At 35.3% G+C, this 24885-nt stretch overlaps 1 protein-coding gene across 1 annotated transcript in view; it reads left to right on the forward strand.

Annotated features, from left to right (window-relative positions):
- Window positions 1-2217: 2217 nt before the first annotated feature.
- Window positions 2218-24885, forward strand: part of SPDYA (speedy/RINGO cell cycle regulator family member A) — a 43248-nt gene continuing 20580 nt past the window's right edge. The window contains exons 1-5 of the mRNA XM_004377645.2: window positions 2218-2345; window positions 3344-3596; window positions 5635-5693; window positions 7713-7798; window positions 22910-23081. Of these exons, the coding sequence (XP_004377702.1) occupies window positions 3362-3596; window positions 5635-5693; window positions 7713-7798; window positions 22910-23081 (552 nt within the window). The 5' untranslated portion in view covers window positions 2218-2345; window positions 3344-3361. The remainder of the gene's footprint in view (window positions 2346-3343; window positions 3597-5634; window positions 5694-7712; window positions 7799-22909; window positions 23082-24885) is intronic.

Raw genomic sequence — 24885 nt, forward strand, 5'->3', positions numbered from 1 at the left:
GAGAATTAAATGAGATAATGCATATAAAACATTTAGCACAGTGTCAGGCACATAGTAAGCGCTCAGTGTGTGGCTGCAATTTTAAGGAAGTTAAGGCTTACCTGTCTACCCTGGCTGAGTTGCCAATGGATATTACTATTAGGTTTTCATATAGTCAAATGAATCTCCAAACTACTTCTGCTTCTTCCATTGTATGATTCTGTAAACCACCACCCTGCCAGAGAGAAGTCCCCAGAGAGAAGAAATTATTTCAGATGACTACAGATTAACTGTGGTCTGTTTACACACACAAAAAAATCCCAGGCATGGTATTCAGGTATGAGTTCTGGCATGATTTTTCTTACTGTTGCTACAGTCCATGTTAAACTCATTAAAGGATTTTGTCACATGAGCATAGTTTCACCTAGTTCCCCTTTCCTGTCTCCTGCCCTTCTCAAATGGGCTGTGTATCAGATTACCATCCATTCTTCTCCTCTTGCTTGCCATCAGAACTCTCATTCACTCAGTATATCTAAGCTTAAGAGCAAAATTAAAAGCTGCCTCGAGGTGGAATTTGACCAAAAATGGACCATTGAGATCTTCTATCTTTAAATCCTCTCCAATATTTTCCTGTGAACCCCAGTGAATCTCTATTTGGGACATTTCAGAAATTCCCTTCTCTGTTTTCTTAAATTTCATATGAAGTATCCCGATGTATACGTAAGTGTTTAGTGGAATAGTGTGAAAGTCCTACTGTGAGTATGATGTTTATTATGTTTTATCATTTCGATTGATAGAAAAATTTGCTATTTGATGACATATCCATGTTGTTTTAATATATAAACACTATTTTAAGTGTGCTATGATGCTGAATGTTCACTTGTTATCCATAGGTTTTCACTGGCTGATTTTGGGAAGTAGACCCCCAGGCCTTTCTTCCTAGTCTGTCTTAGTCTGGAAGCTCCTTAGAAGTGAGGATGGTGAAACTTCAGCTCACTTACTTTAGGCATGTCATCAGGAAAGACTAATTGCTAGAAAAGGACATCATAAAGTTGAGGTCAGAGAAAATGAGGGAAGCCCTCAATGAGATGTGTTGACATAATAGCCACAACAATGGACTTAAACATACCAGTGATCATGAATATGGCACAGGACCAGGCAACGTTTCATTCTGTTATATACATAAGGTCACCATGAGTCAGAGCTGACTCGCAAGCAACTAACAACAACATGCTGCTGAACAGGTTTCAGTAGAGCTTTCAGACTAAGACAGACTAGGAAGAGAAGCCTGGCAATCTACTTCCGAAAAGTCAGCCTGTGAAAACCCTATGAATCACAAAGGTCTGATCCTGTTGTGCAAGGGGTCTGTGGCCTACTGGTCAGCAGCTAACAACAACCACCATTAAGTAAAATTGACTTCCCAGAAGATGTACCCCAGTTATTCTGTATTCTGGTACACTCAACCTAGCCCTAACACCCCAATTTCAGAAGCCTGACTACTACTTAGTTTTTTCCATCTAGATGTAAGCCTGTTCTTACTTCAGAAAAAAAGATACAGATGAGACCTCCAGCTATCTCCCAGATGAGATGGGTAGGAAAGAGCAGAAAGTTCTTACACAAGTTTCAGGGCTCAATTTGAGCCTCAGCCACCCATTTCTATTTCTGTGGAGTTTGTATCACCCCACCAACAACTCCATAATTGTCTTCAATTTGGCTGGACCTTAAGATCTAGAAAGATGGGAAGAGGAAGGAAGGAAAATAGAGGGAAGAGAAGCAATTATAGAATTGATTAAATATAGTTTCTTCATAATCTAGCCCTGTACTGTGTAATACAGTAGCCACTAGCCATATATGGCTGTTGAACGCTTGAAATGTGGCTAGTTCAACTGAAGAACTGAATTTTAATTTATTTAATTTAAATTTTAAAACTTAAGAAGTGTAAAATATTTTTCCCATAAACATTACTTCATTGTTTTGGTAGGACTATATTTCACCTTAACTGCTGAAAATTTAGCTTCTGAATTGAGATATGCTGTAAATGTAAAAGACCAGATTTCAAAGACTTACTATGAAGAAGAATGTAAAATATCTCATTATTAATTTATATACTGATTACATGTTGAAGTGATATTTGGATCTCCTGGGTTACATAAAATGTACTATTAAAATTTATTTCACCTGTTCATTTGTAGTTTTTTTAATGTGGCTTTAAAATACATATAATTACATATGTGGCTTGCATTATATTGGACAACTCTCATCTGGCCCCACTACATCCAATCTTATTTTCCCTTCCTTCCTCAGCAGAGAAGTTTCTGAGGGTCAGGAAGGAGAATCTGTACCTAACTCCTTGAACACCAAAGGAGGCATGGCTGCCAGGGTCACTGTGAGTTATGGATTCAGAGGTTCTCGTTAGGGTCTTAGAGTAGTTTCCAGCTTTATTCATACTCCCATTTCTTCATTACCTTAGATATACTATGGTATACTAGATACACTTAGATATACTATGACTACAAAAGTAATACTAACTATAGTAATTATGTTTATTAATTACCATCAAACATGGTAATGTTTTTGCATATTGTTAAATATTGGTGGATTAACTTCCTTTCAGGTTTATTCAATAATAACACTATACATTCATATATATTTATATCAGCCACTCGCATAGCATGGTCATACTCTCATAACTTTAAAAATTAGAGGGACCAATTTATGTGAATCCCTCAAAACACATGTATCACACATTTCTTTGCTATAATTGTTTTTAATTTTTCAATAAATACCAGTAAATACTTGTTGGATAAGTGAATTTTTTTTAGTATATCAAAGAATTTACCAATAAGAAAATATGTTTTTGTTGTGGGGAGTTACTTTTAAATGTAATACGTGATAGTGATAATAATTAAGTTCTGGAAATAGTTTGCCTTGTTCTATAAAAAATTGAGGTGGCATATAATATAAATAACAATAAAATATAATAAAATTATATTACTATACAAGCAGAATAAAAAACTATCAGGAAAAAAAGAACATCACCAATAGATTATAAACTCAGCATAATTTCTATAATTAGCTTTTATATTTGGTTTTGAGTTTCCTAGTAGCCAAAGAAAAATGGTATATAGAATCTGTTACATAATTCTTAGTATATGAGAAGAGAAAGTATATGAGTTACCCAAAGGAAGCATAGCTTTTCCTAGCAATAAATTCTAAAACTAATTTCTCATTGAGTCACTGTCACAACATTTTAATAGCAAGTTCAGCAACATTTTATATGAATGCATCTCGTAGTGTCATCCAGTTGTTTTTATGTAGAAATGAATAAGAGTATGATAAATAATTGTATTTTTTGTTTTTACAGGAATCTTGGGAAACTAAAATGAGGCACAATCAGATGTGTTGTGAGACACCACCTACTGTCACTGTTCATGTAAAATCAGGGTCAAATAGATCACATCAGCCTAAAAAACCCATTAATCTGAAGCGTCCTATTTTTAAAGATAGTTGGCAAGCATCTGAAAAAAATGCACATAGTAACAACAAATCTAAACGTCCCAAAGGACCTTGTCTAGTTATACAGCGTCAGGAAATGACTGCTTTCTTTAAATTATTTGGTAGGTTTAAAATATTGTAATGCTAGTAATTGTAGAGTACTTACTTAGAATGTGAAGATCTATTTTATCCACACTTTCAAAATATTTAAAGAAGATGCTGTTATTTTCTATGTCAGATTTCCCATCTTTGACCATATTTGTTTATGTTTTATCTTTTTTTTTTTTTTAATGTTGGGTTTTTATTTGTTTGCTTTTGGATTAAAAATTCAGACTTACCTAGCTTCTAAGACTACTTAAATCCAGATGTCAAATGTAAATTTTGGGCAATTCAGGTTCATAGCATGAGTTTTGTTTGACCTAAAGTAAAACTACTGCATAAGGTCTTAGGGTAAGCTGGCTAACTCAGTTTGACTGGGCCTGAGGGGTTTCCTGAGACTGTCAGTGTTAAATAGGGTCAGTGGGAAGGTTGGCCACCTAGAGAAGTTTCAGTATTACACCTTGGGAATACTGTTTAAAAATTAACTATCCTTTGTCATTATGCTCACATAATGAAATTTAGTTTGAATTTGTTCAGATGATGAGACGATGCTACTTTCCTATTTCTTTACAAATAGCCAAACAAAACTTTTTTATACGTACTCCTACTGGCCAAGAAAGAGAAGGGGTTTTGTTTTTTGTTGTTGTTGTTTAGATAGGGTAGTAAAGAAGACAGTGACAGTGGTAGAATTAATGAGAGTAAGGGATAGGATTTATGGATTTTGGTAAATATCTGTAGTAATGGAATGAATCCAGTCAAGTAGAAAACAGAGTCTGGTAGATCCACGTAACAGGCTTCCTTGTTTGTAGAGGAAGGCCAGGTGCTGCATGTAAGAGGAGCGAGTTGGGGACAAGAGTTTTTGGACTCCTGAGAGAACATAAATCTTAAAAAAAAAAGAAAAAAAAGAGTAGAGGAGGGACAGACTTGTTAAGGTTTAAAGAAAAGCAAAATGAGAAGATTAGAAGAAAAAGAAAAGAAAAGCCTATGTAAGTAATGTATGTAGAAAAACATTGGGATATAAAGATGATCCTGTTAGGATCTAGAATGTTGTTAATACAAGTTTCTCTATCATTATTAATGGTAGAACAAAATTGTTACCCATAAACTTTTTTAGTACCCTAAATGATCATGAGAAATAAAGAGAAAATACCTGGCTGTGCTATTTTAGGTCACTTAAGAAATGGAAATGGAATTAATGTGGCAGAAATTATTCTCAGAAAATCAGTACTATTCTTGGAACTTTCTAGGGTGTAAAAATGAATATGAAGAAGTTATGTTTTGTTACTTAAACTGAGTAGAGGAGATGAGGAAAAAGCAAATTTTCCCACATTATATTCTAACAGCTACCAATATATTTTAGCCCTTGAAAATTGCAGTAAATGTCTCGACCAACTTTTTGGTTGTTATACTTTTTCTACCAGTATTTTTATTTGTTGATCTTTTTGTCAGATACTCAGTTTTCCAAAATTAAATGTTAATTATAAATTGTTAATGAATTGTGAACCTTTTTACATAAATAATTTTATGTTTATTCAAATAGTAGATAAGTGGAACAGAGATAAATAGGAGGAGAGAAGAAGAATCTAAAACTAAGAATACCCTGGAGCCTAAAAGGAGAAAGGAGTAGAAAAAGTAAAACATATTTAGAAAACAGAGTATTCATTAAGCCATTATTTCTCAGAGACTTGAGTTTGCTTTTATCAGATTCCATTTCCACCTGGTAAAGATTGATTTTGGAAAGGAATGAAGAGCTAGTCTAGAGCTACCCAAGATGCATTTCTCAAAGTGCTTCTGGATGTTAAAAAATGAAACACTCCTCCAATCTGAGGTATATATTAAGGCAAATCAGATGAGAAGACAAAGAATAAGGTGGTAGCTTTTTGTCCAGTGCTTGCAATGGTAAATACACCAAAGAACTGAAAACTACACTTTAGATAACACTGTATGTTCATTTGTGTTTGATATCTAAGCATCATTTATAATCTGCTTATGTAGAAATTAATTTTTTAAAAAGAAACATTCCATTTTTAAAAGACAAGTCATAGCTATCTTTTGTTGTAGATGACGATTTAATTCAAGATTTCTTATGGATGGACTGCTGCTGTAAAATTGCAGACAAGGTAAATTTGGTAACAAAATCATTAACCAGCATTGTGTTACTGAGCCATCAGAACTTTAATGAGACCCTTCAAGAATTTTCTCTTACTAATTAAAGTTAGGAAAAGAACTAACCTGCGTTGTTCCTTTAAACTAGAATCCTTACACATTAACTTTTAAATTAGCATACACCGTAGATCCATTCTGTACTCAAGGAATTGTAGAATATTGTTGATTAGATCTAAATAGTTCGTATTTGTTTAACTGAAAGCAAGAAGCAGTACAGACTTAATATATTTTTGTTAGAATTATTATCTTTCATCGGGCTGCGAAAAAAGAATATTCTGAGAATCACTCCACTAAGACAGTTTGTTATACATATTAGTGTTTACAAATCCCAAGAATCTTGTCAGGTAGAATTAGTTTAACATGTTCTTTATTTAGAAATCATTGTTTCATAAAAGAAAATCATGCTGCTAACTTAACATACTACGAACAGTGATGTTTCTTTACTCTTAAGAGTTAGCTGAATGGTCAGGATTTCAGCTTTGTAAATGTCATTTTAGATATATTAGAAAATTCAGCATGACTTCACATAACACAGTACTGTGGCAACCTACAGAAAAGAGAATGAACAGAGGCTAGCTTGTGATTAAATACTCATTAAGTTGGTATTGATGTGAACATTTTTATTTCAAGCTTAAGATGACAAAGATAAAATTGGAGAAGATTTTTTATTTTTAGAAAATTTCAAACATTTAAAACTTGAAGAAGAGAGAATAGAACAAAGAACCTCCACGTGCCTATCATCCAGCTACAACAATCGTCAACTCATGGCCATTCTGTTTCTTCTAACCTCTCTTCCCTAAACTGGATTATTTTGAAGCAAATCCCAGACATTCTAACATTTTATCAATAAATATTTCCTGGTGTATCTTTAAAAGATAAGGGTTCTTTTTAACAATCACAATGTCACTAATACTTTTAAAATTAATACTAATACGTTAATATCATCAAATACCCAGTTCATGTGGAGTTAGATTATTTTTTAAATGTTTTGAGTTGAAGTACATTGCAATAATTAAAGTTGTTAGACAGCAGGGTGCAGTGTTTGATAAGTAACCAGGAGTACCATATCTTAACACTATTTCAGGAGTCCTCTACTGAAACAGTGGTTAAGTGTTTGGCTGCTAACCAAAAGGTCAGCCATTCGAATCCACCAGCTGCTCCTTGGAAACTATATGGGCCAGTTGTACTCTGTGCTGCAGGGTCGCTATGAGTGGAAATCGACAGCACCAAGTTTGGTTTTGGTTTGCTGCTGAAAGTTACCTGGAAAACTGGGACTCATTTTTATGGCCAAGCTTGTGAAGATGAGATGAATAGGCATTTTAAATAGGAAATCTAATACATCAAGATTATAACTTGTTTTTAATTTGAATAGTCAGAACCTGACATAATATCCTAATGTCAGACTAGACATCTTTTTAATAATGCATTTAAATGACTTTCCCCCATGAAAACAGCCATGTTATTCTAATTTCTGATTAGAGGTCATTTTAAAAAGCGAGTATGCATGTGTGCAACTAACTCAAAAGGTTTAGAAAGAAATATGTATATATATGTACATGTATATACAAACATCATAACTAGCATGCAAACATGGCAAAATATTAATAGTTCGTGACTCTAGGTGAAGGATATATGGTTATTCATTTTCGTATTCCAGCTTCTCTGTAGGTTTGAAATTTAAGTCAGGAAAAAAAATTGAGTTTTTAGTCAAAAATATTGGCAATATAAAAATTTAGGAGTTCATCTGGTTATAATTTTAATTGTGATAGATGGTCAAGAACTGTTTCTCATTGTTCATATAGATTACAGGAGGCCAAAAAATAAGTACTCAAATAAATAGGTAATCCTATAATAAGGATAAATAATTAATGTTTTCACTTATTCATCAGAAATTTTAAAAATTAACTATTTTAATGCAGTTTCACTTATTAAAACAAAACATTAATATTAATTTTTAACTTTTTTCCCTATAGTATCTTTTGGCTATGACCTTTGTTTATTTCAAGAGGGCTAAATTTACTATAAATGAGCACACCAGGCTAAATTTCTTTATTGCTCTGTAAGTATACTTTCTACTAAGTGTTTTTTGTGGTAGTTATTTATAATATATATGATACCATATTTAAAACAGAGGATTTTTAAAGCCTTATATAATCTTTAAGTAGGTCTTCCTGTATAAAAGCTTTACATTTTTCACCTTCATAAGGTATTTTCTATGTTCTTTTCACTGACCTTATTTTGCTATATGCCTAAGATTTATTGTTCAGTATTCCACTTGAGTTTGTATTGTGCCTGTTAACATTTTTCAGAGTGTTCCCATATAAATTATCCCAGATTTGTCTCTTTTGTACTTAGGTATTGTTTTAAAGCTAGAGTATTCTCTGAGATTTCTAGTTAATGTGTAGTAAAAATCATCCATCATCATTGTGCTTTTACATTGAACAGCTTGTGAAAAATGCTCTAGACATACTTTTTGTGGATTTATGTGTATAACATAAGAAGGTGTTCGTATCTGATACAGTTAATATTTACTGACTATCTTACTGAACACACTGGACTGTGACAAAGGAATACAGTTTATTTTCCAATTCTTCTGTTGACTTTATGTTAGATAGTTCATATTAGCTTTGTGTTCTGTTAAATGGTTTTAATGACATGGTTTTCTAATCAATAGGTCAGAATTCTGCTAGAATCAATGTAATTTGAGAATTTATTTCCACTTCTACCCTATACCTGGATGTAATGCTACAATTGGTAATGTCTGATTAGAGTTCTAAGTACTTTACTAGGGAACTACATATAAAAATATTCATGTTGAATACCACAATAGCTGTCAGTCCTGAAGAATAATTTTTTACTCAAGTGTATTTAATTCAGAATCAAAGCATTACCAAGTAGGACTAGAAGAAACTGATCCCTCCTTATATTCAGAGGACACATTTCCCAGTGAATAGGGAAAAGTGAACTCAGTAACAGTTGGCAGATATAAAATTTTGTGATTGCAAAACTGGGGAGATATATAATGGAATGAACAAGTCTGTCTTGGAAGAAGTACCAGGATGCTCCTTAGAAGCAAGCATGGTGAGACTACGTCTCACGTACTTTGGACATGTTATCAGAAGGGATCAGTCCCTGGAGAAGTACATCGTGCTTGGTAAAGTAGAGGGTCAGCGAAAAAGAGGAAGACCCTCGATGAGATGGATTGACGCAGTGGCTGCAATAATAGACTCAAACATAGCAACGATTGTGAGGATGGTGCAGGTCCGGGCAGTGTTTCGTTCTATTCTACATTGGGTTGCTATGAGTCGGAACTGACTCGACAGCACCTATTATGGATTGAATTGTGTCCCCCAAAAATATCTGTCAACTTGGCTAAGTCATGATTCCCAGTATTGTATGATTGTCTACCATTTTGTCATCTGATGTGATTTCCCTATGTGTTGTAAATCCTATCACTATGATGTAATGAGATGAATTAGTGGCAGTTATATTGATGAGATTACAAGATTAGATAGCGTCTTAAGCCTGTCTCTTGAGATATAAAAGAGGGAAGCGAGCAGAGAGACAGGGGACCTCATACCACCAAGAAACCAGCGCCAGGAGCAGAGCACGTCCTTTGGACTTGAGATTCCTGTGCTGAGATGCTCCCAGTCCAAGGGAAGACTGATGAAAGGACCTTCCTCCAGAGCCGACAGAAAGAGAAAGCCATCCCTGGAGCTGGTGCCCTCAGTTCGGATTTCTAGCCTGCTGGACTGTGAGAAAATAAATTTCTCTTTGTTAAAGCCATCCACTTGTGGTATTTATGTTATAGCAGCACTAGATGACCAAGACAGCACCTAACAACAACAATGACATAATGGTATTCCCTCAAACTTATGTTTAAGTGTTATGTGCAAGGCACTACAAAAATTTTTAAATATATTAACTCATTTAATCTTCTCTATGAATACTTTTTTTATTATCCGCATTTTACAGAGAGGAAACTGAGACTTAGGAAGATAAGTACTTTTCAAGATCACCAGAGTTAGTAAGCAGCAAAGCTGGGGCACAAATTTAGGTGTGAAGCCAAAGTCTTAGCCGTTGACCACTAAGCTATATTGCTACTTACATGTCTGATAGTTTTGGATTATATCTATATGTCTATGCAGTATCTGGAGCCCTGTTGACACAGTGGTTAAAGAGCTTGGCTCCTAACCAAAAGGTTGGCAGTTTGAATCTACCAGCCACTCTGGAAACTATGGGACAGTTCTACTCTGTCCTATAGGGTCACTGTGAGTTGGAATCAACTCGACAGCAATGGGCTAGGTTAGAGTATGCAGTATCTATATTGTAGTTTTTTCTCACCTGAGAATTAAAAACAAACCAAAAGAAGCTTTAGTTTAAATCTTGCCATATGCCTGATATTGGATTTGTTTCCTTTGTTTTGTAAAGTTATAACTACTAAGCACTATGTCAGCTTACACTGCATAGTAGTCTGTAAGGTTGCTGTCTTAGTTATCGAGTGCTGCTATAACAGAAATATCACAAGTGGGTGGCTTTAACAAAGAGAAGTTTATTCTCTCACAGTTTAGGAGGCCAGAAGTCTGATTTCAGGGCGCCAGCTCCAGAGGATGGCTTTCTGCCTCTGTCAGCTATGGGGGAAGGTCCTTGCCATCAGTCTTCCCCTGGTCTAGGAGCTTCCCAGGGCAGTGATCCCGGTTCCAAAGAACACGCTCCTGGCACTGGTTTCTTGGTGGTATGAGACCCCCTGTCTCTCTGCTCACTTTTCTCTTTTATATCTCAAAAGAGATTGACTCAAGACACAACCTAATCTTGTAGATTTGAGTCCTGCCTCATTAACATAACTGCCTCTAACCCTGCCTCATTAACATTACAGAGGTAGGCTTTACAACACATAGGAAAATCATATCAGATGATAAAATGATAGATAGTCACACAGTACTGGGAATTATGGCATAGCCAAGCTGACACACATTTTGGGGGAACGTAATTCAGTCCATAACAGTTGCATTGCATGTTGGATTTTTATAAGCTCCTTATTAAAAATAACATGAAGTATAATTTCTTTTTTATAATCTAATAGTACTTTTTGTATAGCCTTACTCAATAGTTCTTTTCTCATTAAATATTTTTTTCAGTTAGCCACAGTTCTAAAGCTCAAGTTTGTTTCCTTTCTCTGTATTCTTATAAAATTTCTATATATTCTTATAACACTCTGAATTTTTATTACCCTTCTTCCATATTCTGTCTCATAGTTATTTGTTTCATACTTAACTTGCCTCTTTACTTGACTGTAGGCTTCTTAAGGTCAAGAAATGTGTATTTTATTCTTTTTCATATCGTCTAATGGCTAACATACAGGAGGTTCTTAATTCTTTTTGAGTAATTATAATTAACTATTATACAAAAGAAATGGACTCTGTTCCAAGGAAATCTGACTAGTTCACATTAGAGGACAACCTGCATGTATACAATACAAATCTTTCATCACATGGAGCCTGAAACATTGTTAAGCTAGAGTAGAATCATGATATAGTCCTGATATCATAGTAGCATAGTACATTATAGATTTTCCACATTTTACTTCGTGAGCAAGCATATTAGGGGCCAACCTCAGGCTCTATCTGCCCTTTGCTAGGAGGTATCAAGGATGCTAAAGAAAATATTGTTTGTAATTTCACAGAGGACATGATTTGATCCGTATTATGTACCTGAATGGATTTAACAATGAGGTGCTTTATAATTAGGTAATATTAAAATATGTATAGTTATGTTGAGAGAGGATAAAATAATATGTAGGTGTTCATTTTATATTAATGTAACTGAATGTGAATGTGCATGTGATTTTTTTTAAAAGATTTAAAAAAGAGTATACAGTTAAAAATAAGTTTTCCTGCCATCTCAGAACCTTGACCTCCTTCCTCAAGGACAACAGTTAACAGTTTTATGTGTATCTGTCTAGAAATACTTTTCTGTACATGAACTTGTGTGTGTGTGTGTGTGTGAGAGAGAGAGAGAATCAAAATAAAAAGAATACTTGGCGTACCTGTGACTCAGCTTAATAGAACATTGCAAGAACCAGAGAAGCTCCCAGAAAACTTTTCCCGACCAGAGCCTCCTCCCTTTCAAAATATTTCTAAGCAAAATATTTTATTTTTCCTGTTTTTATGGTTTATATAAAAGAATCATTGTGTATTATTTTTCTGTGACTTCCTTCTTTTATAATATGATTTTGAGATTCATTTATATTGATATGTGTATAGTAGATGTAGTTCATTTTCAGTGCAGAACAATATTGTTGCTTATATATTTGGATTTTTTCTACCATCTTGTCATGTAGTTTCTATTTGTCCCATTTTTTTCTATTTCTTTTTTCCCTCCATTTTGTCTTCTTTTTGATTGAGGTTTTTTATTTTTCTTTTTGCCACCTTTTTTTCTTCTACTTGTTTGGAAATGATGCAGTCTGTATCTCTTTTTTTAGCAGTTACCCTTATTTTTATTACAGGAAACTTATGCACTTTAATGCTGATCACCTCCTTCCCAATGTATCATCTCTTATCTTGCAGTTTTATAGTTTTACCTGATGTCCCCTCAATTAGGCATTGCTGTTTTATGTGTTTAATATTTGTTTAAATTTACCCACATGTTTATATATTTGCTTAGCATTCCTTCTTGCATCTGAAATCTTATGCTTCGGATTATTTTCCTTCCTTTTGGACTGCCTTTTTTTTTTTTTTTTAATAGACTGTTTATTAGACCGAAACCCTGGTGGCGCAGTGGTTAAGAGCTCGGCTGCTAACTAAAAAGTCTTCAGTTTGAATCCACAGACTGCTCCTTGGAAACCCTATGGGGAAGTTCTCTGTCCTATAGGGTTGCTATGAGTCGGAATCGACTCGACGGCAACAGGTTTGGTTTGGTTTTGGTATTTATTAGATCAGTTTTAGGTTTATAGAAGAATTGAGCAGAAAGTGCAGAGTTCCCATATACTCCTCACCCCACTACAAAGTACATCTCTGTTGTTAACACCTTGCATTCATGTGGTACATTTGTTACAATTGATGAACCAATATCGATATACTATTATTGATACATTATTATTAAAGTTTATAGTTTATATTAGGGTTCACTCTTTGTGTTGTACAGTCCTATGGGTTTTGACAAATGTATAATGTCATGTGTCCACCCTTACAGTATCATACAGAATAATTTCACTGTCCTAAAAATGCCCTGTGCTCCACCTGTTCATCTTTCCTTCCCACCCTCTGAACCCCTGACAACCACTGATTTTTTTACTGTCTCTATAGTTTTTCTTGGAGCCCTGTTGGTGCAGTGGTTAAGAACTACAGCTGCTGATGAAAAGGTTAGCAATTTGAATCCACCAATTGGAAACCCTATGGGTCACTTCTAGTCTGTCCTGTAGGGTCGCTATGAGTCAAACTGGACGGCAACGGGTTTAACGGGTTTTATAGTTTTTCTGGCTGCTTTTAAGACCTCTTTTTCTTTGATGTTTGGCAGTTCCACTGTGTGTTACTAAAACATTGGTTTCTTTTTTAGCACCTGCTTCGGATTTGAAGGGCTTCCTGGTTTGAAGATTGGTGTCTTTCAATCGTTCTTGGAAAAATGTTAGCCACTATCTCATCAAATATTCCTCTTCTTTGTTTTCTCTATTATTCCCTTTTGAAATTCCAGTTAAACATATAATATCTCACTCTGTCTTCCATATCTTTTAACTTGTCTTTGACATTTTCTATCTTTGTTTCTCTGGGCTGCATTATGGATAATTTCTTTAGATCTATCTTCCAGTTCATTAATTAGATCTTCAGCTTATGTCTAATATGCAAATTAATTTCTCTAGTGTCTTTCACTTATAGAAGTTATATTTATTTTTCAAATGTACTTATCCCCTACTCATTCTCAGTGTACTCTCAATTTTTTTGCATATGTTAGACATAGTTAATTTTTTATTCAGTGTCTGTTAATTCCACTATCTTCAGACATCAGGGTCTGTTTCAGCTCCTGGTACCTTGTTTTCATATGTGATTTTGTAATTTTTTATTGTAAATTGCTCATTTTTGTGGGACAGTCATCTGTGGGGCTTTTCTGAAGCCTAGGCTGAAGCAGAGTTTCTCCAGAGAGGATTTGTGTTTGCATCTGCTAGTTGTCCAGGGCTGGTGCTTCCTACTTGGGATCATGTTAAACACAATTCTTTCTCTGAAGTTTTCTGGACCATACAGGGAACCAGAATTCAGTATGGAAAACTAATGAAGGGACTGTTTTTTTTTTTTTTTTCAGTATAATTCAGATGATATTTATTTTTTTTTTAGTCTCGCATACAAAAATTTGTAGATACATTGTTATGTGATCCTAATGGCTCTCCCCACACTGTGACAGCACACTCCTGCTTTCCATCCCTGATTTCCCATGTCCATTCAACCAGCTCCTAACCCTTTCTGTCTTCTTATCTTACCTCTAGACAGAAGATGCCCATTTAATCTCATGAGCTAAGAAGCACACTCTTCACGAGTATCATTTTATGTCCCACAGTCCGGTCTAATCTTTGAAGAGTTGGCCTCGGGAATTGTTTTAGTTCTGAGTTGACAGTCCGGGGGCCATGCTTTCTGGGGTTCCTCCAGTCTCAGTCAGACCATTAAATCTGGTCTTTTTACTAGAATTTTAGTTCTGCATCCCACCCTTCCCCCACTCCATCAAGGACTCTGTTGTGTTCCCTGTCGGGGCAGTCATTGGTGGTAGCTGGGCACCATCTAGTTCTTCTGGTCTCAGGCTGATGAAGTCTCTGGTCTTTGTGGCCCTTTTTGTCTCTTGGGCTAATACTTTCCTTTTGTCTTTGGTATTCTTCATTCTCCTTTACTACAGGTGGTTGGGACCAATTGATGCATCTTAGATGACTGCTTGCTTGCTTGCTAGCTTTTAAGACCCCAGATGCCACTCACCACAGTAGGATGCCGAACATTTTCTTAATAAACTTTGTTATGCCAGTTGACCTAGATGTCCCCTGAAAGCATGGTTCCCAGACCCCTGCCCCTGCTACTCTGTCCCTTGAAGTGTTTGATTGTATTCAGAAAACTTCTTAGCTTTGGTTTAGTCCCGTTGTGCTGACTTGAAAGGACTGTTTTTTGATGATGTATTCTCAGGAGACGCTTTTTCTCCCCCTCCAACTAGTGCCAGGGCTGATTCAGGTGTGTTTTCTTACTATCTTTTTTATGCACAGCAAGGTTTATCATTCACTTTTACACTGTGGGTATAGCCTTTTGGAGTTCCAGCTTTAGACAGGAAGTCTCCTTTTTTATTCTCTACCTTGGGTGGTTCATGAAGTTTGCTTTCTACACTTTATTCAGTCGTCAAAGTGAAAGCTCTGGTTTCAGCATTCAGCAGAAAATTCATCATGAAAGCCAGTTTTGACACTCAGTTACCTCCCAGGATTCCTCAGTTGCCTTTAGTTTTTTTTTTTTTTTTTTTTTTCTGGTTTCCATTCCTGTCAACTCAATGACATTTAATTTAAAATATATATATATTATCATTTTAGTTGCTTTCATCAGGTGATCATCCAGCATATCTAGTCTGCCATATTGTCAGCAATAGAAGTATTTTTGCATGTTTTAAAAAACTTTTTATCATGGCAAATTGCATGATATACATAGTAGATAGAATAATATAATAAGCCCTCATATCTTTCTATTATCAACTCATGACCAATCTTGTTTCACTAATACCCCACCCATTTCTCTCCATCTATTATTTCTAAACATATCCCACACTTAAAATTTCATCCATAAATATTTTAGTACACATATCAAAAAATAAGGACTTTTTCTTTCAAACGTAACCATAATTTCATTATCCATTAATTCCTTAGTAGCATTAACAATCTGGTCAGTGTTCAGATTCCACCTCCCTACTCCCATCTCTTGGTGTGTTCAAATCAGCATCCCAGAAAGGCCCATACATTGTGATTGATTGAGATGTCGTTAAGTCTCTTTTAATATATAGGTCCCCCTTTCTTCCTGTTTTTCCTTGCAGTTAATTTTTTTGGGGGGAGGGGGAAAGCAAGTCATTTGTCCTGTGGAATTTCCCACAGTCTAGATGTTGCTGACTGTATCACCTGTGATATTATATTGTTTAAAATGTTCCTCTGTCCCGTGTATGTTCTGTATGAAGGTAAATAAGGCTCTATTATGTTCAGGTTCTTTCTCTTTTTCATCTCCCTAGCCCCCAAAATACTTTATAGGTGGTTTTTTGTACTTTTGTTAGGCAGCACATATTGTCTGTTTCTGTCTTTCTGAGATGTTAGCAATGGTTTATGATCGTCACCTGGATCTGTTATTTCAGTGGGGGCTGAAAAATGGTGTTATTCTAACTTTAGCAATTTCTTCTTTGTTTATTATTATTAGCATATTTCAAAAAAGAAGCATCCCCTCCTCAACTCTTTGGTTACCCAGAGATACCAGTTCATATATGGAAAGCAGAAAAATAGCTAGATTATTTTCCTTTATTTACCAATTTTAAAAATAATGAATTGGTTCCCTAACATTCCTCTAAAGTGACTTTTTTTTAGTATTATTAACTCATGAATTTAAATATATGTGGTATATTTCAATTCATTGCAGTTGTCCTTATTCATGCTCAAATTTTCTCATCTTTGGCCCATGAGAGCCAATTCAAGTTGACTGCTGAGTCTTTTTGACATGATCTCACTGACTTACGAAAGCTTCCTTAATTTCCAGTGTGAGATGATATTCCAGGCTCATTTTATACATTTCCTGTCCCAGACCTGGAATTAGCCATATGCATTTAATCAGGGCACTGCTGATGGATATCAGATTAATTCCCATCTTTTAGTAATGCATTAGATATCTTGTACCTATCTTTGCCCACATGTAAAAGTATATCTAGGTGTCTACTCATCTGGAGCAAAAGAGAATGAAGGAAACTAAAGACTCAAATAAGAAACTAGTCCATGGGACTAATAACCCACACAAACCATGGCCTCTTCTAACCTGAGACCAGAAGAAGTAGATAGTGCCCAGCTACCGCTACCAATCTTTCTGACCAGGGACACTATAGAAGGTCCCAGATAGAATGGGAGAATAATGTAGAGCAAAATTCAAATTCCTAAAAAAAAGGCCAGACCTACTGGACTGTTAGAGGAACCCCTGAGACTATTACCCTAAGAAACCCTTTGAATTTGGCCCTGAATCCACTCCTGGTGGTCACCTTTCAGCCAAATAATAGATTGGCTTATAAAATAAACAATATCACCCATGAGTAATATGTTCCCTTAAACACTTAACTATATGAGACCAAACAGTCAACATTTACCCAAAATCAAAGATGAGAAGACAAGGAAGGGAAGAGAAGCTAGATCAATGGAATCAGAACAAATGGAAATAATGAGAATACTGACACATGAAAATTGTAACCAATACCACGGAACAATTTGTATAAAAATTGTTAAATGGGAACCTAATTTGCTGTATAAACTTTCACCTAAAGCACAATAAAATATATTTTTAAGTGTACCTATCAGATAAAGTTCTATAATTCGAATTGTTGAATCAAAGAGTTTTGTGTATTTAATTAATAAATGCCCAGATTGCCTTCAGAGAGGCAACATTTTCATCAACAGTTCATGAGAGGGTCTTTTTCTCCACACTGTCGCAACCACTATATACTATCAGATTTTTCTCTACCAATCGCTTGGTTAAAAAAAAAAATTATCTCATTTTTTCATGATATTCCCTTGTTATCCTTTTAATAGCTATATTGAAAACATCTCTCTCATTCACAGTATTGGTAATTTGTGTTCTCTCTTTTGTTTCTCCTGATCAGTATGGCTAGAGGTTTATCAATTTTATTGGTCTTCTCAAAGAGGCAACTTTTGGTTTCATTGATTTTTCTCTGTTGTTTTTGTTTTCTATTTCATTGATTTATGCTTTGATCTTTATTATTTCCTTTCTTCTGCTTGCTTTGGATTTAATTTGTTCTTTTTCTAGATTTCTTAAAGTGGCAGCTGATGTCATTGATTTGAGACCTTTCTTTTATAATATAGGTGTTTAGTGCTGTAAGTTTCCCTGTGAGTAGTGCTTTAGTGGTATTCCGCACATTCTGATATGCTGTGTTTTTATTTTCATTTAGTACCAAAATAATTTTTAATTTCCCTTTTGAGTTCTTCTTTGACTCATGGATTATTTAAAAATAATGTTATTTAGTTTATAGGTAATTGATTTTCCAGAGATCTTTTTGTTATTAATATCTATTTTAATTGCATTGTGGTCAAAGAATGTACTTTATGTGACTTGAATCCTTGTAAATTTATTGAGACTTGTTTTATGGCCTGGAATATGGTCTGTCTTGGTAAATGCTCTGTGTGTACTTGAGAGGAATGTGTATTCTGTGTTTTGAAGTGGAATATTCTATAAATTTCAGTTAAGTCAGCTGGTTGATAGTGCTATTCAAGTCTATTATATCCTTGATTTTCTGCCTGCCTGTAATATCAATTATTGAGAGAGGGATTGAAATTTCTGACTACAGTTATGGATTTGTCTATCTCTCCTTGCACTTCTCTCAGATTTTATTTCATATATTTTGTAGCTCTGTTTTTAGGTGCTTACATATTGAAGATTATTGTCCTCTTAATTAATTGACTCCTTTATCATTAGGAAATGACATCCTTTATCCCTGGTAATATTCTTTGCTTTGAAGTCTGCTTTTTCTAGTATTAATACAGCCCCTCTAGCTTTTTTTTTTTTTTGACTAGTGTTAGAATGTTAGTTTTCCATCTTTTTATTTTAACCTATGTGTGTCTTTATATTTCTTACAAGCAGCATATAGTTGAGTCTTACTTTTTATCCAGTCTGATGAACTCTGCCTTTTAACTCGAGTGTTTAGACCATTTATATTTGATGTGATTATTGATGTGGTTCAGTTTTAGGGTGTCATCTTTCTATTCGTCTCATCTGTTCTTCGTTTTCTTTTTTCTGACTTTTGGATTATTTATTATGAATCCATTGTATGGAATCTTTATTTATTAAATACTCTCAGTTCCTTTGTTGACTTATTCGCTATAACTCTTTGTTTTATTATGTTTGTGATTGCTGTAGGACTTATAATATACATCTTTAACTTATCCCAGTCTACCTTCAAATGATGTGATACTACTTCACGTGTATTAAAAACTTTACAATAAATACTCTGTTTCTCCCCTTCAAGCCTTTATGCTATTGTTTAAACAGTTATTTTTTTAAGAGATTTTTTGAATGTCTTATATATTTACCCATATATTTACCATTTTTGGTGCTTTTTATTTGTTTGCATAGGTAAATCCGTATTTTCATTTGTTATAATTTTAATTCTGCCTGAGGACTTCATTTAACATTTCTTGTAGTGTGGATCTGCTGGTGATTGACTCTTTCAGCTTTTGTGTACCCGAAAACATCTTTATTTTGCCTTCATTTTTTTTTTTTAATTTTATTTATGTTGTTGTTGAGAATGTACACAGCAAAGCTTACACCAATTCAACAGTTTTTACACGTAAAATTCAGTGACACTGATTATATTTTTTGGGTTGTGCAACCATTCTCACCCTCCTTTTCTGAGTTGTTCCTCCCCTATTAACATAAACTCACTGCTCCCTAAAGTTCCTGTCTAATCTTTGAGTTGCCGTTGTCACTTTGATTGCATATAGATAGTTCTTAAGAGAGCATAATACTCAAGGCAGACATTTTTTACTAGTTAAGCTAAACTATTGTTTGGTTTTAAGAAGACTTCAGGGGATATTTTTGGTTTAAGATTTAAAGATTATCTTAGGGCAATAGTTTCAGGAGTTCATCCTGCTTCCATGGGTGCAGAAAGTCTGGAGTCCATGAGAATTTGAAATTCTGTTCTACATTTTCCCCTATTTGATCAGGTTTCTTCTATAGAATCTTTGATCTAAATGTTCAGTAATGGTAGCTGGGCAGCATCCAATTCTTCTGGTCTCATGGCACAGGAGGCGGTTGTTCATGGAGGCAGTTAGCTACATATTCCATTTCCTCCTCTGATTATTTTGTCTTCATTTTTGAAAGATGTTTTTGCTAGGCAGAGAATTCTAGACTGACAGGTTTATTTGTTTTCTTTCAGTACTTTACATAAGGCAGTACACTGTCTTTTGGCTTGCATTATTTCTGATGAGAAATCTGCTTTATCTTTATCTTTGTTTCTGTTATCTAACATGTCTTTTGTTCTCTGACTGCTTTTAAGATTTTCTCTTTATTACTGGTTTTTAGCAATTTGATTATGATGTCATTGATTTTATTTTTCATGTTTCTTGTGCTTTGGGGTTCATTGGGCTTCTTAGATCCATAGGTTTATAGTTTTCATAAATTTGGAAAAATATTCAGCCATTATTTCCTGAAATATTTTTTCTGTTCATCTCCCCCCGCCTCCCGTAACCCCCTGGGGACTCCAGTTTCACCTGTATTAGGCTGCTTGAAGTTGTCCCACAGCTCATTGATACTCCGTTCAGTACTTTTGTTTCTTATTCTCTGTGTATTTCGTTTTGGATAGTTTCCTTTGCTGCAGATGATTTCAAAAATGGTTGCAGCAGTACATTGACAGGGAACTGCCAGAAATTCAAGCCTGAATCAGAAGAGAACGTGGAAAGAGGGATATCATTGCTGACATCAGATGGATCTTGGCTGAAAGCAGAGAATACCAGAAAGATGTTTATCTGTGTTTTATTGACTGCAGAGGCATTCGACTGTATGGATCATAACAAATTATGGATAATGTTGCAAAGAATGGGAATTCCAGAACACTTAATTGTGCTCATGTGGAACCTGTACATAGACCAGGAGGCAGTCATTGGAACAGAACAAGGGGATACTGCGTGGTTTAAAATCAGAAAAGGCGTGTGTCAGGGTTGTATCCTTTCACAATACTCATTCAGTCTGTGTACTGAGCAAATAATCGGAGAAGCTGGACTATATGAAGAAGAATGCAGCATCAGGATTGGAGGAAGACTTGTTAAAAACCTGCCGTATGCAGATGACACAACCTTGCTTGCTGAAAGTGATTTACTGATGAAGATCAAAGACTGTAGCCTTCAGTATGCATTACACCTCAACATAAAGAAAAACAAAAATCCTCACAACTGAACCAGTAAGCAACATCATGATAAACGGAGAAAAGATTGACGTTGTCAAGGATTTCATTTTACTTGGATCCACAATCAACACCCATGGAAGCAGCAGTCAAGAAATCAAATAATATAATACATTGGGCAAATCTGCTGCAAAAAGACCTCTTTTTAACTGTCAAAGCAAACATGTCACTTTGAGGACTAAGGTGCGCCTGACTTAAGCCATGGTATTTTCAATCACCTCATATACATGGGAAAGCTGAACAGTGAATAAGGAAGACAGAAGAACTGGTGCCTTTGAATTATAGTGTTGGTGAAGAATATTGAATATACTATGGACTTCCAGAAGAACAAACAAGTCTGTCTTGGAAGAAGTACAGCCAGAATGCTCCTTAGAAGTAAGGATGGCGAGACTTCATCTCACGGATTTTGGATATGTTATCAGAGGGACCAGTCCCTGGAGAAGGACATCATACTTGGTAAAGTAGAGGGTCAGTGAAAAAGAAGAAGACCCTCAACAAGACGGATTGACACAGTGGCTGCAACAATGGGCTCAAACATAGTGTATTAGTTATCTAGTGCTGCTGTAACAGAAGTACCACAAATGGATGGCTTTAACAAAGAGAAATTTATTCTCTCACAGTTCAGGAGGCTAGAAGTCCAAATTCAGGGTGCCAGCTCCAGGGAAAGGCCTTCTGTCTCTGTCAGCTCTGGAAGAAGGTCCTTGTCATCAATCTTTCTCTAGGTCTAAGAGTTTCTCAGCTCAAGGACCCCGGGTCCGAAGGATGCACTTCTCTCCCGACTCTTCTTTCTTGGTGGTAGAAAGTCCCTTTCTGCTTACTTCTCTCTTTTATATCTTAAAAGAGATCGACTTAAGATACAACCTAATCCTGTAAATTATGTCCTGCCTCATTAACATAACGGACAGCTCACTCCCAAATAAGATCATAACTATAGGCATAGAGGCTAGGATTTACAACTCATAGGATAATTACATCAGATCACAAAATGGAGGACAACCACACAATACTGGGAATTATGGCTTAGCCATGTTGGCACACATTTTTGGGGTACACAATTCAATCCATGATATAGCAATGATTGTGAGGATGGTGCAGGACCCGGCAATGTTTCATTGTTTTTCATGGGGTCACTATGAGTTGGAATTGACAGCACCTAACAGCAACTATTGCTATGTCTTCAAGTTCACAAAATTTTTCTTCTGCATTGTCTAATCTGCATTAATCCCATTCAGTGTATTTTTTTTTATCATACACATTGTAGTTTTCATCTCTAGAAGTTCAATTTAGGTATTTTTTACATCTTCAATGCAGCTACTTAACTTTTTCAACATCTGGAACAATTATAACTTTTAATGTCCATATCTGTTACTTCTACCATGTGTATTAGTTTTGGGTCAGTTTATTATTATTCTTATTATGGGTCGTGTTATTCTGCTTCTGTGTGTGCCTTGTCTCCCTGAAGTATTAAGCAGAATACTAATTTCCTTATGTGAATAAGGAAACTACCTAATTCTGGAAAACTGTCATAATAAAGGATTAGCCTGATATTCACATAGTAATATTCGTTGAATAGTAGTGCTTGTTCCCAGTAGCCGGACTGAAAAACATCATAATTTATGGGGCATTGAATAGAGTACTCAGGAATGTCTTGCCTCAGTAGTGGGGAATATGAGCTCTACACTGAACATTGCCTCAGAGCCACCTAACAAATCATAAAAACAAGACCTGAAAGGATCAGACTATTTCCAAGCAACTTAACTGCATCCCGGACAAAGCTTAAGAAGATTTATAGGAATACAAAAATATCCAGAACCGAACAAGGTAAAATTCTCTGTATTTCTATTTTTTGATATCTTGAATTCTTTGCATTTCTTTAATTATGAGTAAGGTTGACTGTCTTTTATGTGTTTATAAGCTTTGTGTGTGTGTGTGTGTGTGTGTGTGTGTGTGTGAACTATCTGTTCCTGTCCTTTACCCATATCTTTTTTGGATTGTTGGTCTTCTTTGTTAGGTATCTCGCAAATACAGTTGAAGAAGATGAAGAAGAATCGAAGTATGAAATTTTTCCATGGGCTTTAGGAAAAAACTGGAGAAAATTGTTCCCTGATTTCTTAAAGTTAAGGGACCAACTCTGGGATAGAATTGACTATAGGGCTATTGTAAGCAGGCGATGCTGTGAGGAGGTAAGGATTTTAAAATATTTTATATATGTTATCTCTATCTTCTGTTCATGTAATTTTCTTTGTCTAATTTTTTAATGTGCTACTAATGTTTCATTTTTTGTGTATTTAAGGATACACCATTATCCTTGATCATTATCATGAATGCAACTTGTGTATTGCAATGTTGCCATTTTAATTTTATATCATAATAATTAAAAATTGTCATTTCTGTGTTTCAGAGCAGACTACTTCTGTAACAAGTATTTTTATTTTAGTGTGTTCCTGCTATCTAAAATAGCACCAGTTGGGAGAGGGTGGTATGAACATACCAAAATCTTATTGAGAATGGTAATAACACTGGAATTGAATAATAATTTACATTAAAGTATGTGAAATTTCAAGTTCCTAAGATTGAAATACCAACTACAGGGTATAAAATTTTTAAAAAATTAAATTTGTTTAATAACCATACCACTTTTCACATAGACTACATAGAGTAAGTTTTCTTGATGCCAGATTCTATTATGATAAAGTGACAGGACACTAAAATTTAAAAGATCAATTGTTTTGTCAAATGTTCTGGTTTTCAGTAAAGAAGAAAGCTCATGTTTCAAACTAAAAAAAAAATCTAGAAAATTAAATGGAAATCAGTGATCACTGTAAGCCAGTATTAGTTCAGAAAAATTTGATAAATGTAGGCTAGATGATCTTGTAATTGAGTCATATCCAGTAAATGACTCTTGCCCCAAAGAGCCAGTTAATGGGGTTGATATCAAACCTGAGGGAAGACTTTAGTGGTATGTCACTGAACTCTTTCCAGAACTAACTTTGTTAATTATATTTGTTAGTGAGATGAAGACATGGCAAATATGTCTATTTGTGGATTAAATTAGGATTCTTAAATGTTGAGGGAAATGCAAAGATTCAGAAATAACTTAGAAGACTGTACAGCAGGACTGTACAAGATTAAATTTAATAGAAAAAGATGCCAAGATTTGTATATACGGCCCCCGAAATGAATGGATCCTCATGAAAGCATTGAAGGTCGATTCATTCCAGTTACAGGGCCTTGAAAGAGTTCTTCATTGTTATATTTTTTTGGTCACTGCCTCCCCATGTCAAGAGTGGGTAGTTTGCACCCCTGCTGCCATCCTTGAATATGGTAACGGGCCTGATTTGAACACTAATTTTTTCAAAGTAAATACTTCAGGCCCCATGGGACACTGTCTTAGTTATCTAGTGCTACTGTAACAGAAATACCACAAGTGGATGGCTTTAACAAACAGAAATCTATTCTCTCACAGTTCAGGAGGCTAGAAGTCCAAATTCAGGGTGTCAGCTCCAGGGGAAAGCTTTCTGTCTCCATCGGCTCTGGATGAAGGTCCTTGTCATCAGTCTTCTCTTGGTCTGAGAGCATCTCAGCACGGGAACCTCAGGTCCAAAGGACGTGCTCTGCTCCCGGTGCTTCTTTCTTGTGGATGAGGTCCCCAACTCTCTGCTTGCTTCCCTTTTCTTTTATCTCTTGTAACATAACGGGTGGTGCAGGCCACACCCTAGGGAAACTCCCTTTACTTTGGATCAGGATGTGATCTTAGTAAGGGTGTTATACAATCCCACCCTAATACTCTTTAACATAAAATTACAATCACAAAATGGAGGACAACCACACAATACAGGGAATCATGGCCCAGCCAAACTGATACACACATTTTTGGGGGGACATAATTCAATCCATAACATTCCACCCTTTGGCCCCCAAAAAATCACATCCTTGCAACATGCAAAACATATTCACCCCATCATATCATAGCAAAAGTCTTAAGTC

This window comes from Trichechus manatus, unplaced genomic scaffold, assembly GCF_000243295.1.
Source record: "Trichechus manatus latirostris isolate Lorelei unplaced genomic scaffold, TriManLat1.0 scaffold00052, whole genome shotgun sequence".
Taxonomy (NCBI): Eukaryota; Metazoa; Chordata; class Mammalia; order Sirenia; family Trichechidae; genus Trichechus; species Trichechus manatus.